The sequence below is a fragment of the Gymnodraco acuticeps genome, unplaced genomic scaffold (assembly GCF_902827175.1).
Source record: "Gymnodraco acuticeps unplaced genomic scaffold, fGymAcu1.1, whole genome shotgun sequence".
NCBI classification, from domain to species: domain Eukaryota; kingdom Metazoa; phylum Chordata; class Actinopteri; order Perciformes; family Bathydraconidae; genus Gymnodraco; species Gymnodraco acuticeps.
This window is the reverse complement of record NW_022990135.1, coordinates 917,517-937,015: the sequence shown is the minus strand read 5'-3', so window position 1 is coordinate 937,015 and position 19,499 is coordinate 917,517. Positions and strand designations below refer to the sequence as shown.

Here is a 19,499-nt window from a genome sequence, read left to right as displayed (position 1 = left end):
GAGATTCTTTTCATAAAAGTAAGAATGAAAAACAGGACATGTTTACTGAGTTTGGAGCAGCTCAGTTCGTCTTAATATAGATTGAACCATTAGGTTGTTTTGTAAATTCATATTGGATCGTGATATTTTCCTTAAGATATTGAAGCAACTTCTAAGAGTTTTGATGTAATTAATGCCAAAGTATTGGCCACATATTTTTGGACCATGCATAAAGACGCCCTTCGAAGTGGAGTACAAATGGCAGGTGATCAGAGAGCCAAAGGTAAATGAGACTATCACTTGTAAAAATATGACCGAATGAAACTGAAACTGGTTTTATCTCATAAATAAAGGAACCCTAAACCCTGGAAAACGTTTCATTGAAAAAAGTACCTGCTATGACACCGGGATCTGCACCTTCCTGACCCCGCTGTTTCTTTCCATTCAATATAAATGAAAGCAATGCAATTTAAAACTGGCTTTCATTGCCCAGAACAATGGTGCTCTCACTTGCTCCCAGCATGGCTTCTAATAAAGACGTACAATCTAAAAGAAGAAGGAACAAAGGACAGAGGTCTGGCTCGGACCGGGTGTTCATTTATCAGCGGACACATTTCAAATCCTTGCCACAGGCAATAGCTCGTGAAGCATCCGATGAGATAGCCCGTAGGGACTTCTGCTGGAAAAGCAGAAAACCCTTTGATGAGCCTTGGGCCATTCCCGCACCTGTGTCTAATATGCACGGGTAAAAACCCAGACGCAAGCAGCCTCTGGAGAGAAAAAAGAATGCAAAATACTTCCTTTATGTTTCATCTTAGCCAGTGTGGATTTCTCCTCTAGCTTGCATCCATCCTCTTGTAGAAAGTAATTGTCTTTTTGGAATGGAGAGTCAATTGGTATTAATTCTAGAGCGAGTTGGAAAGTGCTTCATAGATCCAGAGAGTACTCACTCACACACTGAAACTCGAGTGGGTAAAGTATAGGTGCAAAAGGTTTGTCATCTCTCATTATTTAATGAAAGGTAAACCCTTGAAAAATAAACACCTGTTATTATTATCTTCTACACAAAATAAGAAAACAAGATGATACCATGCAAATGATCGGCAAAGATAATCCACAAACTACTCAAATTTGAAGGTCTCCTATTATACTGTTTTTCATCAATATATTATAGGTCTCAGATATATACAAAACATGTCTCTGAAGTGTCTGGCTCCAAACACCAAACAGATCATTGCAGCATTACCCATAATCCCCTCTGTTTCAGCCCTGTTTCCAAAGTGCTGATTCTCTGTATGTTACTTTAGATGACAATAAGGAGCCCCTCCCCACGCCCCTCTGAGAGAGGTTTGGTTACAAAGAACACAATGGTGCTCTAGGAGGAGCTTCAGGTGATAAGGGGGGGGGGGGTTTACCTTGGTTGGTGATTGGCTAATGGTTACACAAGACAAAACATCGTTATGACATCACAAAGTGGCCAAAATCTGATCAGCTCATTTTCAAACAGGTTTTTATAGAAATGGATCAGGACAAAAAGAGAGAGAATCTTTGTTCCTGAAACTTTCAGTCTCTTTGCACAGAGGGGACACATGTTGATGTAGAAGAGACATGAAGAAGAGGGGACACATGTTGATGTAGAAGAGACATGAAGAAGAGGGGACACATGTTGATGTAGAAGAGACATGAAGAAGAGGGGACACATGTTGATGTAGAAGAGACATGGAGAAGAGGGGACACATGTTGATGTAGAAGAGCATGAAGAAGAGGGGACACATGTTGATGTAGAAGAGACATGAAGAAGAGGGGACACATGGTGATGTAGAAGAGACATGAAGAAGAGGGGACACATGTGATGTAGAAGAGACATGAAGAAGAGGGGACAACATGTTGATGTAGAAGAGACATGAAGAAGAGGGGACACATGTTGATGTAGAAGAGACATGAAGAAGAGGGGACACATGCTGGATGCAGAAGAGACATGAAGAAGAGGGGACACATGCTGATGTAGAAGAGACATGAAGAAGAGGGGAACACATGTTTGATGTAGAAGAGACATGAAGAAGAGGGGACACATGTTGATGTAGAAGAGACATGAAGAAGAGGGGACACATGTTGATGCAGAAGAGACATGAAGAAGAGGGGACACATGCTGATGTAGAAGAGACATGAAGAAGAGGGGACACATGTTGATGTAGAAGAGACATGAAGAAGAGGGGACACATGTTGATGTAGAAGAGACATGAAGAGAGGGGACACATGTTGATGTAGAAGAGACATGGAGAAGAGGGGACACATGCTGATGTAGAAGAGACATGAAGAAGAGGGGACACATGTTGATGTAGAAGAGACATGAAGAAGTGGATAGGTCTCCTTGTGTTTATGGGGTTACAAATCAATCTGTTAAAAGACAGGACAGCCTTGATTGTAATTGTGACCGTTTGTATGTGATCCTATGCTGTTGACTGGAACATGATTTGTGCTTCAGGTTAAAAAAAAGAGCCTTGAAATCTTGCCAGGTTCAAGAGATTCACAACTGTATCAATTAATATAGCTCCTTATAAATGGGACACTGAAGTAAAATAGATACAATTTGACAATTTGTTCCCAGATTAGTACAGAGACAAGTATTAGAACAAAAGTGGCAATAAAAGACTTACCTGAGCCTCTCTTCGACACCACTTTCAGGCAATGGACCACAACGGCATGAAGCAGGATCAGAAGAGGTATGGGAGCTTTCATTTTTTACCAGTCCTACAAGGAAACAAAAGCTTGACTTATTATTCAGTACTAACAAACAGTCTGTGAATACTCCCAATCCATCTAAAACATCAAAATAAAAAAGAGAGATAATGATTTCTGGCAAGAGATGCTCGATCAAAGCTAAAATTAAAAAAATGTAAGTTTTGAGCCAATAATTGGAGAACTTTTTACAAGACCTAAGTTCAGTTGGAAGCGATCGAACAACCCTATGTGCAAATTCTATTCGCCGAAGTGTTTACCCTGCCTCTGCTTTATTATACCAGCGGCTCTTCAGGGACTTGCTGTATAATCAGGAGGAGGCTGTTGATGATACAAATGTCAAGATTCATCTCTATCAAGGCAGACCTGAGCTATGCAACTACCTACAACACTGATTCAACTTCTCTCCCGATCAACGTGACACGATCAGGTCCTCGCTTAGATCAGGATATCTCTCTGTTGATATACAGCTGTGTGAAGGTGCGAGGTGGATAAAACAAAATATGGCCCAATAAACCAAGAAGTACTAGAATTGAAGAAGGGAATGACATTCAAAGCTATACATCTCCTTGCTATAGTCAAAGAGAGGCATTTCTGGCGTCCATGTCGGCCACAGTGGCGCCACCATTGGTCTTTCAGTCACGACAAAGATGCTTCACATAGATTCCACAAAGCTGCACCAGAAAGCCCTTTGAGAGGAAACCCTGAAAAGCCACCTCAATAACCCTTGAGACGCTCACAGTGGCATGCGAAACTGGCCCGTAGCCAAAGATGGCGACATTGCCGTGTTCTCCTCGTCAAAGGCCCATTGTCGTCAGCCCTTGCTCTCTCCAACCAATGCCACCTCAGAAAAAGCTAAACGCCACCGCACAAACATCTTATCTTTCTAATTACTTTTCCCTGTTGGGTGAAAGTCGGAAACATAAGCACAAAAGATGTTGTGTTTCTCGAGGAATCCACTGAATCACTAGATCTGCTCGGTATTCCTCCAGTTCATAGTGATATCTGTACCAAAGTAAGCCTTTATTTGATCCAACAACGTGCTTGCGATGTAGGCTAATTAATGTCCTTGTTATACAGACTTTACTGATGAGCAAATATGGTAAATCATATTATGTTGGGAACACGGAGTATACACTATGCCTGCATGTGTGCAGAGAGAGAATATTGTGAATTATGGGATTAAATATATTGAAGAATCACACATGAAAACATGACACAGTGCTGCGCTTTGAGATTTTGTGCAGCCGTAAATAAGAAAATGGCTCCAGAAGCAATTTCTCACTGTTTTTTTTTTTGCTCCCACCAAGGCAGGTTATGTTATTTATGTTGTTGTATGGGCAAGGGAGAAGAGTTGGTTTAAGGGTATGGTTTAATAGTAACAATATATATTTATTTATTAGGGCTGACAAGTTAACGCAAACATTTTTTAAACGCCACTAATTATTTTAACGTATGTGTGTGTATTTGTCCTCGGCCCGCCCCGTAGTTTCAGAGCCCAAAGGCTTGACGTTGTTGTTGTTGTTGTTGTTGTTAGTTGGATGGTGGGAGATTCTAGCGAGAGATATGGATACACAAAAAGGTGTTTTTAAACAGCAAGCCAAGCACCCAGCTGATGCCGACAGCCCCGCTCCTGCCGCTCGCTTGCGGCAGACCACGCTTGAAAGTTTGCCGGGGAGACGCCTGCACAATAACAGCGGTAGCTAAATGGGTGGCTACAGCTTAACATTGTGGAGGACGAGGGGCTGCGTTAGATCATTCGGATCGCATCCAACGTGTTGACTGCACATCACAGCGCATTATTTGACCCACAGTGGGAACTTCAGTCTCATGCTTTGACTGCTATGAAGACAGAGGAGCGGAATTTTGCAGACAACTGTAAACAGGCTTGTCTGTTTGAGCAACTGGCTCAGTGCAGTGCAGAGAGAGAGAGAGAGAGAGAGAGAGATGAGAGAGAGAGAGAGAGAGAGAGAGAGAGAGAGAGAGAGAGAGAGAGAGAGAGAGAGAGAGAGAGAGAGAGAGAGAGAGAGAGAGAGAGGAGAGAGAGAGAGAGAGAGGTTATTGAGAATATTCAGGAGAGTATTTGTCATTGTTCCAATGATAGTAAACACACATTTGCATAAAGCATATTTGTCCACTCATATGTTGATAAGAGTATTAAAAACTTGAAAAATATTCCTCTAAGGTGCAGAATAAACAGAACAGATAAAAAATGTGCGATTAACTATTTTAATCGACAGACAGCCCAAATATTTATGAATACTGGATGATATCCAAATACCCTCTGCAGATGCACCTCATCCAGCCAGTGTAAGGGAAATATACAATAATGATGATGCAGTCCAGAAACTCATAAATGTACAAACCCTCTGGAAGTTTCAGGGAACCTGGGACTCACAGTTCTTGTATTTGATAGTATTTTGTGGGCAGAGGTCTTCTGGCGAGGAAGAATACAAATCCAATTAAGGTGGTACAGTACTCAGACTGCAGAGCTTGTCAAGCGACATTCAGACAAAGGGTGCAGTTATTTTTAAGGTGTGAGAGCTGAGTGGAGATAAGTGCAGTCCAGCTGGGTATGTGTGACATGCTGCACAGCTCAAACCGCAACACAAGAATGAGGGAGAATGCCACATGTAGGTAATTGCTGAGGCATGACTCTGCTGACTTCTCATGAAAAAGGTTTGGTATCTTGTAGCAGGTGCTCCTTATAGTCTTAAATACGTCTGTTAGGACATTAACTGAATGTCTGGATCAAATTGTCGGTACACTGATGGTTTCAAATGCACTCTCAGTAGGACCCTTCTCATGTCCGCTGTATCCATAAGTGCCTGGTCTTCTGAGGGAAAGGCTTTAATGGCCGGCTCTGTTGAGGAGATCAAAGCCAGAATTAAAAAGCTGTTGAGCTCATCTGGCAGCCGCGCACGTATTGATGCGGGCACTCTTGCATTTGTAAAACATGATTGCCCGCCACATGTCTATACGCTAGTTATTTGCATTGAGGTGCCTTTCAGTGCTCCACTTAATACGTTCACTTCATAATGATGGCTGCTTTCACTCAGGCGCCTGTGATGTTATATACTTCCACCACTCTCCCTAACCCCGATGACTTTATTGTCATCACAGCATGATTTATGGCGAATCTGTTGATGCATATTCCCATTTCTTGTTATGGTTCTCCCGGATATTCTGAGTTCCTCCCTACACTTCACACAGTCCCATCTGACGGTAACTTAACTATAAGCTTAGCATGCTCTGCCCTTTCTAAACTTTATTGTAGAGAGAAATATTTCGTTTTTTCCACGGTTGAGTTGCTGGTGGTGAGCATCCAAACTGCTATTGGCCAGGAACCCCATGGCTGCCTTGTTTACACCAGGGTGACGCTAATTGCACTACAAACGGCTAGCATAGGTCACTGAAATCTGAAGAAGGACACAGGATGAATGGTGTTCTTCATCAGTTTGCGCTTTATCTCTGAGTGCCTGTCTCTGTTGTATTTGAGAAGATGGCCACCTGTTTGAATAAGTGATCTGTCCAAGTTGGGCTTATCAAGGTCAAACACTCAATTTGCTCAGTAATCATGAAAAAGGTGTTTATCCATTATTGTCGCTATCTGTCTTACTTCTTGGCACATGGTTATTAGGCAATGAGAAGTTAAAGATTCAGTGCAGCTGTCTAACTGTCAGACACACGATCGTGAACACAGAGCAGTAAAGAGAAGGCAGAGTTACCCCCCCCCCCCACCTTTAACAAATCAATGAATACTATGTCCCAACAAAAAAATGCTCATCTGTTCAAAATCCGACAATGAAAACTTATCCTGTCAAGCATCTCATAGAGCGCCATTCTTTAAAGAAAAGCTCATCCTAAAAGGTGCTGTCACCTGCCTCTCATTCTTTTGATTGTTTTTTCCTCAAGCATCCACTTCCTCCCCCCATGACAGTGTTTCCTCCTCAGCGGATTCATCCTAAATTCAATTATTTTCAAGGAGGGTTCAGAAAGAGAAATGGGCTCTCTCTCAATGCTCTTGGGGCCCGGAGTTGGCCCAGAGGAATGCATCTCCCTCTCACACAAACAATTTCAGCAATTGACGGCCGAGGCTTCACTGCTATACCACGGCTCGTCAGGGGGATATTGAGATGATGATTTATACAGATCTCTCATTTTAAGTCTCTCTTGCTCAGTCACACATTTTCACAGGGCTGTTCACACCGAAGGCCCTCGTGCTCCATTCTGAACCACTGCTCGTATCTGATACTTCTGGATGGCTGTTCATATCTTTAAGGGACATTTCCCATTTCAGCAGCCAACAGGAACTGACAGCAGAAGGCAATAACAGACAACCGTGTTTGTGCCGACATATCTCCGGCTTGTTTGGAAAGCATCTCAATCCTATACATGCTCTGGAATATCGATGGAAATTAGTTTTAAAATGCTTGACATGTTTCATCTCCTTTGCTACCTGAATGTTGAAAGTAGCCCTCCCACTGTCAACCCTCTCCCCTAACCCTTCTACCTCTAGTACAGGAAACTGATATATACTCTGCTTGGTGAGTTATTAACATTTCTATTTGTGAAGAACACTTTTCAAGCCCTTACACCCTTGGCTGACGCACACACACACACACCCACGCAAGTCTGTGCTCTCTTCACTGAATTATTCCATTTTGGACTATCTAATAACCTTGCAACCACAAGCCTCCATGTTCTTGATATGCACACATGAGTGAGCGAGAGGGAAGAGGTTGCTTCTCGAATGCAATCGACATCTCTGGATATGTTTAGCGGCGTAAATGTCTTCAAATAAATGTTTTTTACAGCGTGAGGTTATAAATAAGCACGATCGTGAACACAGACTTCGACTTCGTCCCTGGCAACAGAATAAAAACAGCTTCAATACTAAAAAAAAAAAATGAATAAGAAACAATGAGAGATAACTTGCTACCGTGTGAGTTATGCAATCGTGTTGTTTCGTTAATTTAGCTCTGCGTGGGAGGGATACACATTTAAATATTGTAGATAGTTGAATTGTGTCATATTTAAACCACTGTATAATCATTGCTTTACTGAGCCAACTTAGCTATTGGCTTTTCATCTGATGTCCAAAGTGACATAAACAGATCACTGAAGATAAAATATGGCAGTATAAAGTAACATTTAAATGTCTTATTTTAAGCTGTTGGTCTATGGTCAGCTTGAAAAAAAAATCACTTTAGATTAATTCTAAGAGTGCACACACAGGCTAGTGCACACACATTCAAACTGTCTTTTCAGTCACGTCAAATTCTTAGTCCCATTACCTGATCTGCCTGCTAAATAGATTCTTTATCCCGCCTGGCTGTCATGGAAATAAGGATGACATTAAGTGAACGGAGCTCTCTCTTTGGATATTCTAGGCCAGGGCTTAGTGGACCAAGGGAGAGCCTGCCTGAATCACTGAGAGGGAGAGGTGAAAGGGGAAGAGAGGATGAATGAACGCTGGAAAAGGGAGAAGAATAGTGGATGAGGAGAAGGCAACCATGAGAGGCCGTATCACGAAATGGTGCCACACAGAAATAACTGCGGATTATGTTTGGAACTGTCAAGGCTGTCAGTGATTAACATCTAAGTTGACTGTCCCTATAACTGTCCATAATAAACATCTATTTATGTGATTTAAAAGATTTAACCAATTTGCTGCGTCTGCACATGGGACATTTTCCAGTGTTAATAGATGTTGATCTTTCAAAATGTAGATAATTATTTGGATTGTCAAAAGGATTGTTTTGTTTACTCGCAGATGCTGTGGGCACTGAAGCTGCTATTCATAATGTCTCAACGTTTTATATTGACTGACGTTTATGGATTCATAGCACAGTGATGATAAACGCGCTGCTAAATTGACACTGATGATTCTGCTCTATTGCTACATCACAGATCATTTAGCTGCCTTTGAAAGGATGCCATCAGTCCATTTCTACACATGTGGGACAGTTGTGGTCACATGTTTCTAAAACCGGCCAACTGAGCTATTGGTGTTTTGTTTCATATCAAAAGGGACACAAACGGATCTATATAAATAAAATATGGCAGAAATGCTCACTGTAAAGCCCGGGACAAATGTGTAATTTGTGATATTGGGCTTTATAAATAACAGTTGATTGGTGGATTTAATGTGCTTATCCAACAAATTGCATTTTATTCTTGGAGCAGCTATCCGCAACCCAGTCTCACGGCATTTCGTGTTATAGTCACGAAATTAATTTAATCTATTGATTGGTGTTCACCGCGGATACAAGCGGCCGAGATGGGTTTTCTCCGCAGGGTGGCTGGTGTCTCCCTTAGGGATAAGGTGAGAAGTTCGGTCATCAGGGAGGGACTCGGAGTTGAGCCGCTCCTCCTTCGCGTCGAAAGGAGCCAGTTGAGGTGGTTCGGGCACCTAGTTAGGATGCCACCTGGGCGCCTCCCTAGGGAGGTGTTCCAGGCACGTCCAGCTGGGAAGAGACCAAGGGGTAGACCTAGGACCAGGTGGAGGGATTATATCTCTTCGCTGGCCTGGGAGCGCCTTGGGATCCCCCAGTCAGAGCTGGTTGATGTCGCCAGGGAAAAGAAAGTTTGGGGCTCTCTGCTGGAACTGCTACCCCCGCGACCCGACCACGGATAAGCGGGAGAAGATGGATGGATGGATGGATTCGTGTTCACCGACACGATTTGCATATTTTTTTCGTGTCACAGAACGATTTGAAAAGCAATGTATTTTTATTGGTAGTATGTTTCGTGCCTGCACCACGTCTTTTTGTCCGGTCGGGTCTTGGAATACCAGAAGCTGTTTGGTTCATAAAAACATTTTCTTACTCAATATCTTACCCTAAGCCTATCCCTTTTATTTTAAATTGTATAATGTCCGAGTTTTTTTGCCGTCCACGAGGAAAATAAATGGGGGGCCTCAGAATACTGAGATCTGTATTTTTTTGAATCTGTTTTTCGTTCTAATCTGTTATTATTTACTTTGCTTTTAAAATCGTTCTGTGTGACACAAAAAAAAATGGCAAAATGGTGTTGGTGAACACGAATCAATAGATACATTTTGTGACTATAACACGAAATGCCGTGAGACTGTGTTGCTATCCGAGAACATTTGTAGATTGACTCAAACTTAAACGCATGACTTTTCAACCATCAAGTCTGAACTACAGTGTCAATCAAACTCTAAAACACGGTCAGAGTTCAAGTCATTCAGCTCGGGAGGAAGCATGCTACAGTAGCCGCTGAACGACATTACTGCAGCGGGGTTATCTGAATCTAACATTAGCTGTATCTGGCAGCATTAGGTGCATCTCAGAGAAACAGCCGTGATGCTAAATAAAATGAAGTTTCATCAAACCGGGGTTGAGACTTTCAAAAATTGCGATGAAATATTCACAGGCTGAAGCGTATCTCCCTTTATCTCACACACACACAACCTCAAACACACATTTTTTACTCTGCTACTAAATTTAAATCTGTGACACTGAGACTGATCTGCTAATGAAGCGACGACTCTCTCGCTAACTCTACAGTATGCTAATGCTATTCATTGAAGAGCATCACAGTCTGAGTTATTCAAGGGGAACAGACTTTAAGAAAGTAAAAGAACGATGCATATTTTAATTTACAGTATAACAGCAGGAAACAATTCCTCTGGATAGGTTTTTTCTTTTTGTCCTATGAAGGAAGGAGGATGGTCGAGATCCATAGAGCATCTTTTCATAGATTACATGGAAACATAATGATGGATCAGTGAAAACACTTAAAATGTATATTCCTAAATCATAAAAATTACATAAGTAAAGGCCTAAAATATAAAAATAATGCTCTTTTATCCAAATGACTTAGCTAAATACACCGTCTTATCTAAGCAGCAGAACCATGGGGTGATTTAAGGGGTAATAAAAGAGGATTGTCACATTATTAACACCGTTATTAAACTCCTACCCTACAGCAACTATAATCATTAAGGCTGCTAAACATTTATCTTGCTGAAAAAAAAAAGAAGAAAAATCTAATCTACCACTTGTAAGAATCAAATTGAGCCGAAAACAGAGAACATGCACCGCCGACAGCAACAAAACAAACAAATCCTTTGAAGAAATAATCAGTCTTTCTTCTAACACACAATGTGCATGAAATTGTGCAGTAAATGTATCTGACTCTGTCTGTCGAGGTTGTGCGCTGCTTGAAAGTACTTCAGCTTTCATCAGCGATGAATGCACAGCTTCAAGGATAATAATGGATGTGCCACATTTCAAATGAACTGATTGAAATATACAATACAGTGGCAGCCCCCTTGCTTTTCATGATGAAATTGAAATCAAACACAGCAGAGGCACACGTAATTTTAAAACAGAAACATACGTTATGCAACGTGCATATTGCATCCAAACACGTCAATGTGAAAGCTGTTTGTCTTTCCTCAATAAATGTCCCTTATATGTCTTAACCAAACAGCCCTGCAAGCAAAAACACTTAAGTGCTCAGGTGAGCAGACGCACTGCTGTTACCACTGAGAGCTTAACAGTGCAATGCAAATAAGCTCTTCTACAATAGCAGACGAGCCACATCTCCATGCTAGGCAGCCCAGATTCAATATCGTAGGACCAGGAGTACTGCGTCCCCAGGCCCTTCTTGTAAAGTGGCCCATAAATCAAGAACCCTGTTGAGAGTTGGTCTCTGTTGGTCTGGTCCAGCGGGGGGGGAACAGAGCCGCGCTCCGGCTGGGAAGGAGGCACACAAGCAACCCCCCCTCAGTTGCAATGCAAATTATGTCTTAGCCATATAAAGTTATTACCGTCATTAACCAAAGTGGGGATTGGATTATTAGTGGAATTGCTATGTTTGAATATATATATATATATTATGATGTGGCTCAGTGTGTTCAGCCATGCGTTTCACTGAACAGGGTCAAACTGTATATATTTATTAATGTTGGTTTTAAGTTTCACTTAATACAGTAAGTAGGGCTATGAACGGAGGACAATGAAAGTAGAGGAGTCAGTTTACTAAAGATTGGCCCAGACTGATGAGCATGGCATGAAAACACAATGCCTCCTCATTTTTTCAATGACATTTCCCTGCAAATTCAAAGACGTTTCTCCAAAATAACTTTGACAGCAATGCAGAGGATCATCAACTAGCACAGCACGGCATCGGCCAATCAAATGTGGGCATTGCAGGTCATCCTTTTCTAATCTAAATAGGAGAAAGGAAAGCAATTAAAGATAAAAGCGATGGATTAAACACTTAATATATTTTTGCATGCTGATGAATCATCATTTTGAGTCACATGACATTAGACGTTAGAAGTGGTCTATGGTTTTAGAGCTTCTGTCTGAATGGTTCCGACCCATCTTGTTCTATATATGTACAGATTAGCTTCAATATAATGTTGCCAAGGGTCTCATACTGTATAGTATTGTATGTAGTAGCTAACGACAAATGAAGAACTGCTAATGAAGCGCTTCTTGATTTCATTCACTATTAATCCCTTGACGTCGCTGTTCTATTTTCAGGTCTCGCCTGGCTCAGAGGGGATGTTTCTCACAGAGGCTACCACATGTATACACTCACTGACTGTATGCAAGCAGCCTGTGTTCATAGATATTAACAATACTTGACTGTTGTAAAATCTCCTGAAAATTGAACCACCAGCCACGAAAACACAGGTCAAAAAGTGGATAACGATCGCTGCTTGTGATTTCATAACATTAGACGGATGTGTCTCTTCTTCGGTGGTGTTAGCCAGCCTCGAAATGCATTAGCTTGCGGAGCCCCTCCTGCCAATCGTCATTTGTGTGATTTTTTTTCTTATCACCACAACAACGTACGGAATGTCACAACAAAGCCTTCATGAATGAGTAGGCACAGATCCGATGAAGAGAGGAGGGGAAATGGGAGGAAAAATTGCTCATTTTGCTTCCCCTGGCATGCAATTTCCATTCTCTATCCACATCTCTCTAAAAAGCCATCTAAAACACATCAACTTCATCTTTGTAGGCTGGATGGGCCTCTGAGGATCACCTCCAGACATGCTACGATGACACTGGGCCTGAAAAGAAAAGGATGAAAATGACAATTCAACCCTCTTGCTTATAGCAATGGGCTTCTTATGCCACTGCCTTTTCAAAAGAAAAGACAAATAACTTCATTCACTTCTCATTTCACTTGCCCCTAGCAAAGAGAAATACTGTATATTGAGCTAACTGATCATTTCTTAGATGGCCTTTTCATCAGAGGAAGAGCAACAAGTACTTTTGTTTCATTTAGCTGTGTTACCTGACCAGCACAACATTTATGCTCCAGGGCCTGACCCTCTGTGGCTGACCCAGAGTCCTTTTAGTTCCTGCTTTAACAAAATTAATTGCTTTTAAATTGCATTTGACTCTGATCAGTTATGCTTTGATCCCCCTTGAAGACACACACACATGCACAGAAGCATTTCTTTTTTTTCAAGAGCAATGCAAAGAGACCATTACCATGCTTTTAGTATTAAGCATTACTCTGTTTGGATAGGAATGCCATTACATGCAGGAAGTGAATAAAGGAAGCATTTGAGCAGCAGATGCTCGGTTCACATCCATACGTGAAGGCATTCAGATCAAGGTCTCAAAAGTAAGTCGACCATGAAAATGATTTGCAGGGGAAGACCATTCGTATTGATACCTACCCTCTGATGAATAACAGCAGGGGAGCGCATATAGAGAGCTGTAGGGCCACCAAGCGGGGGGGGGGGGCATTTACTTTTCAATACAGCCTAGTCTCACCTCAGTGAGTAATCATGGTTGCTATATTTTTTCTAAAAGGGTGGCTTTCCTTTTTTCAGCATGAAACAGATTAAAGGACATAACTTGTGTTGGACTCTTAATCCGGCCTAACATACCTAGTGGGGTTATACAAATCCAAATAATGACATCTCTTAAGGGCTGATGTCCCTGAGAGGGGTAAAGCTACCTGAGGTCCACCAGTAAAGTATTCATAAATGGTGTATCCAAATATATACAGGAAAATAATCAGATTTTACGTGAATGAATGGTATATTTAGGCAATATATTGCCCACTCTTTGCATAATTAAAGCAAATTATCTAAATTGATTTACAACTAAACTATTGAGAGTGGAAATAACAGCCTTACGGTAAGGCAGTGCTAGTTTATCAACAAAAAAAAGAAATTGTCTTAAACTTGTTTTACACAAGGAATTTAAAAAAAGATACAGGTAGGAAGAATTCAAGTTTAAAAGCTACAAAAGAAAACTACCTCTGGAGGGAACTTTTGGATTTCAGCCTTTGCAGACCATTTACATGCACAAAAACATATAACACACTACAGGAAAAAGGAAAACCCCCAAAAGGATAATAGGGCCCCTTTCATATGATAGTGAATATAACAACAGTTTAACTTACTAAAAAATTACTCAAATGTGAGGTTTCTAATGGGGATGAAAAACACGACTATTTGGTGCAGACTGTGACGGACATGAATAGAGAAAGGCCACAAGCCACTGCTTTAAAAAAAAAAAAGGTCTCTTAGCATAATTTGGGACCGCTGAATTCATTAAAACAATGAGTGGAAAGTTGGAGGTGAAAATACTTAAGCCAGAAAGGATAAATAGATGTAAATGTTGGTGTTCACTAGGGCTACACGATATATTGTGTCGTGAAGATAATCGCGATATGCGCATGCGCGATATTCATCGGGTGGACGATGAAAAAATATAAGACTTGCGATATTCAGTAGGCAAATTAACTCAAACACGTCATGTTACAATTATTTTGCTGCTTGCTACAAAAGGATAACTTGCGCGGCTCTCATGTCAGGGGTACTTGAGTGAGTGACAGCAAACCACCAATCACAATCAAATCTCCAAAGCAAATGGACCCTACAGCCCTAGTGTTCACCCTCATGAATCTTTCTTATGAGCAGAGCAACATGGCCAGACATATTGTAATCTACCTGATCTACCATACTTGTCAATCCATGACATGATGTCTGCAACAAAAATAAATAGCTTGGAATCAGATCGATGCCCTATGATTGTGATGGAAAATGGAACAAGGCATGAGGAAAGAGGAATCTCATCTTCACGGGAATTGGATTTTCAAAAGATTTAACTGAGAGCATGTGTGTTATGCATGTGGTCCACAACAGTCAATAAGTCTGCACAGAAGTCAGAATGGAGGGTGGTCCATCTGAATTTGCACACATGCACATTGCCGCCCACACACACTAACACACAAGCTGGATCACCTCTGGGTATTTCGATTTCCCCTTGTAGTCTTATTAATGTAATTTAATATCCATGATTGAGGTGGCCTCTCTCAACATTCTTCCTCACAAATCCTCATCAATTGCTCCAATCACTCCCCACACAGAGCCAATATTGCACAGTGAGACAACCCTTATTTCCTGCTATGTTATCTTTCATTTGAAAGCCTCTGACTGCCTGCCCCTTGATTGGAAAGCCAAGGCCAATAGGCATTGGTGACAGCTCCTTGAAAATTAAAGTATCAATCAAGACAAGAAGGGGAGAAAGCTTGTGATGTCTTCAGATACGTCTGTCTGCCAGAGAGAGCATTGCAAGCCAAATTGGAACAATGGATATTAGCAAATATGTACTAATGTAATGTAACTAATGGCACTGACTTTGATGTTGAAATTCAACTTTATTAAGAGCATCCACATGCCCAGTCAGAGTTAAAATGAATAAAAAAACTGATTAAGTACAAAAAATGTGACTGAAAATGACCCTGCCAATAAGACAGTGACTTTAATGGTGCATTAAGATGCCCTTTACATCTACACTTAATTCATCAGGCAGCAGAAGAGGAATTGAATGCCGCTGGGTAAACTTGACCAGCATAAAAAAAGTGTGCCAATGCTGGATGACATAATCTCTGTCTAAATCAATTTTTGTGTGAGAGCACTCGACTCAGCTCAATATGTAGCTGCAGGGCTTGCGTTAAGTGGCCACTGCCACTTACCTATAAATTCATGTGCTGCTGGTTGCTCCTATGGCAAAGCTTAACCCCTGGTATTCGAAATAAATAAAGATGATATTAAAATAGCATCATAAACCAAGAATATATCACCTACAGCAGAAGTAGTCAAGAAGAAATTGAATTGCAGAGCAAGATGACTTCAGAGCAGTGGGAATGGAGCACACATGTGACAAACATAGACATTTTTATTTTATTAACGAGCTGCTATGAATGTAAGTCTTTCTCTGCCCGCAGGCCTTGGCCTTAGGAGTTGAGTGTTTCTAACAGTTTAACAGAAAAATGTGTAAGAAGGAGCAGCTTTCTGGCAGTCGTTGTTTGCTAAAAAGGTGAGTTGCAAGTTACAAGGCTAGTACCTTGCGTAACTCGTATGTAGTAGTGGGTGAAAGACAAAAACACCCCCCTCCCCATTTTGTTAAACCAGCATCTGCTCTAACTTTACAGCAGTATAATTTCCTGATTCCCACATATGTTTAAAGCAAACTCCAGTCTGATCCAAGACAGAGTGGAGCTCCAACATGGGCGATTATAGGCCATCATCCACCCGAACATGAGAGGGAGGCAGGAGATGGGAGAGGAAATACTAGCAAACACCGAGGCAGAGAGCTGACTCGTCAAGCAATCATTCAGCAGAAATAATTTGAAATGACTAAACCCGGGCACTGCTCGACACCCCTTTTCTGACACGCGTGCATGTGCACATGCACATACACCCACTCACACACGCATCAAAATCGCGCACTTTCCACAGGCGCTTATACACACAAACACACACACAACATTGCTGACGCACCAGAGCGACACGCAAATGCGCACAGTGTTATTGCACATTTAACGTCGAGATAAAATTAACCGTAAAATTAACAGCCCGTATCCACTGACACAATGTAATTGGTGTGCTTGGATAATTGGGTTTTTACTAAAGAATACAGACGACTTCAGCAGTCCACTTCAGTGTTGTACTGCAGCCGTGAAGACTTCCCTGTAACATCCACTGAGCTGAGGAGGCTGCATCCGCAACTAAAGCAAAAGGAGCCACTGGGATTTATGAGGGGTAAACACTCCAAATGTGCATTTAAGTGCCGCATATTTGGAAAAACTGGAATCCGTTTGTAATATCAGCATAATCCAAGCGGATCGTTAGTGCCCACAAACTGGTTCAAGCAGATCTACAGAAATCAGCACGGGCATCAAAATAACTTTGGAAACGAATAGACCAAACATATATTGAACTTACCCACAAGCAGTTTGCAAATGATAGCGTACACTCTGCTGTCAGTTATGATAGCCCCACACCATCACGGTGTATCAGAATCTGTTCTGGTCTACAGAGTAAAGCAGTAACGTTTGAAAAAGAAATCACAAGGAATCCCGTGCCGTGAAATAGTCCACTTCTCCAAAAAAAACGCAGCGTCTATCCACAAAATTACATATTGCCAGGCTTGACTGGCGCAAATCGGAGCACAAAAACACCTACAACCGGTCACTTTGAAACAACAGGAGTGGAGAAAATGAAGACAATCATGACAGTGATTAGGGGAATGGTCGAAAGAATCAATGAAGGGCAATATCAAAGGAGGCAATTAGTCTGATGATCCTCTTAATTCAGTTAGCCGCTCACAGCCCGGCAGGTGAGCACCGCCTTTAGCAGGACTACACGAGCGCAAATTTCCAAAGTGATGTGCAGAAAAAGACACATCGGATGCCGTCTCTCTCTCTCTCTCTCGCTCTCTCTCTCTCCTCCGCTCTCTCTCTCCTCCGCTCTCTCAGAGTGCGGCGAGAAGTCAGCATGAGCTGAGCAAGACAGCACAGGAAAAGAGGGGATTTGGCGTCAAAATAAAAGCACGCAATCCGTCATCAACCATAATGCTTTAGTATGCTATTTACAGAGGCTACAGGGCAACAACTGCGGCACAAATTATTGCCAGACATGTTCATATCTCACATGGACCGTTTTAACAGATTATTGTATGACTTTTCCCCGAGTGCTGTGCTCATTTGAATGCATTTTCCTGCATGGCTTTTATTTTGAAGGACAGATCAGAGGCCTTGTTTGGATACTTTATCTGGCTTGACCTGGTACCAATGTGAACGCTCCAATGTGAGCTGTGTTCCTCTGGAGCCTTCATCCTCTACATGGCGCAATGAGTGAAACCTTCCCAATGAACGCTCATGAGGAAAATCAATCCTCATTATGCGAATGTTTTCGAGAAATAAATGTGCATGTAGGAATCACTTGGGTTACACAGAGGATAAAGAGCGCTGGATGGAGCAGGCAGCTTTAATGCAGTGCAGCACAAGTTTGAGGCTAGACACACTGCCGCCATATGGAGATAACAGAAAGGGCTGAAATGTACTAAAAATGGTCTTCAAATTACCAAGGTGATGTACAAAATGTGGCTTGAATTAAAGTGAAACACATGTTCAATGCTTAAGCCTAAAATGTTGAATATTGTTGTGATGTGCGTAAAAAAATCATTAATTTTACAGATCAATTGGTACAGTTTATTGAGACTTTAAAAGTAAGTAAATTGTGAGATGATATCAAAGTAACAAGGCAGGCAAGTCACATTTAATGAGCAGGATATACACTTGACCTTACACAAACCAGACCTTAATTTTAAACAAAAAAAGGTTCAAATGCTTTTGTCCATTAGCACAACAAATGAAATGTTCTCCTTTTCTACTTCTACTTTTTAATTAAACAACATTTTCCAATCTCACAGACAAATATTGAAAAAACACTTATTTGCTTTGCAGTGATTGTATTGTATCAACATTGATCACTAGAGATGAATGTGATATTATGTCTGCACACCAGTATTTATGAGTAACCAATCGACTCACACCACAGAGGCATGAAACAAAACCCAGTCTTGCTGAGGATGATGGATGCACAGTAAAACTTGTTTGTATTCCTCGATTGCAAAGGTGTGTTACAGATTAAGGGCTGCTGGGTAAGCAGGGGCTCCGTGTCGGAGAGCCCGGCTGCAGAAAACGGACTCGTTTGATTTCCCCCTCACTGGCTACCCCCTGTCAAGACTTTGGCCTCTGGCACAGCGCTTCTGTGAGGGGAATTTGGATGAGGGGAGGGCTTTGAGAAGGAGGAAAAACCACCCTCCTCTGACTGAAAATGTGCACTTGTGAGCTTTCTTTGTCATATGCAGACCCTGACGTGAATAGGGGTTTCTTAATGAGCAGAAGAGTGGACAAACACGGCATTGATTCCTCGTTCCATCCGAGGTTGTCATCCGCAAATGGCCTCAACTCAATCAACTGGTTAGTGTGCAACTTTGAGGACAACTGTCCAGTGAGGGATGATTGTTTGCTGCATACTTCATGCTGGTTTTGAGGAATTGTTGTGACTTCAAGAGTTGTGTGATGATTCGGGTGCATTCTGGATCTGCTCAGTTATGCTCCTCCATGGGTTAACAGTGATATGAGTCACTCTCAAACCCCAGTTTAAAAACTACAAACACATTATCACTGGGCTCAAAACAAGGTTGTTATCCAACCTTCTCAAAAGCTGACAATTTAGAAAAATAATAATGTTTCAACTTGTCAACACGGTATGAAGCATTAGACTGTTCCAATTAAAAGACACATCTGCTGATGTATGGAAAACATGTCAGAGGTTCTTTTTTAAATGAGTAACTACATGGAGGTGTAACATAAATTAATGTGAAACTTTAAAAGATGAATTTGAACTAATTGGAATTTTGGTTGGTCTTGACTGATAATGAGGGAGGTATATGATAAAATAAGGTCAGAAGTAG

The 19,499-nt window shown here is 41.5% G+C and overlaps 1 protein-coding gene across 2 annotated transcripts in view; it reads right to left on the bottom strand.

The window, feature by feature from the left end:
- Positions 1–17,436, bottom strand: part of LOC117546709 (interleukin-1 receptor accessory protein-like 1-B) — a 185,661-nt gene extending 168,225 nt beyond the window's left edge. For both annotated transcript variants that reach the window (XM_034217049.1, XM_034217050.1), the window contains exons 1-2: positions 16,961–17,436; positions 2,637–2,730 (exon numbers count right to left, since the gene is read on the bottom strand). In XM_034217049.1, coding sequence (XP_034072940.1) covers positions 2,637–2,718 — 82 coding nt within the window. In that variant the 5' untranslated portion in view covers positions 2,719–2,730; positions 16,961–17,436. The remainder of the gene's footprint in view (positions 1–2,636; positions 2,731–16,960) is intronic.
- Positions 17,437–19,499: the final 2,063 nt, after the last annotated feature.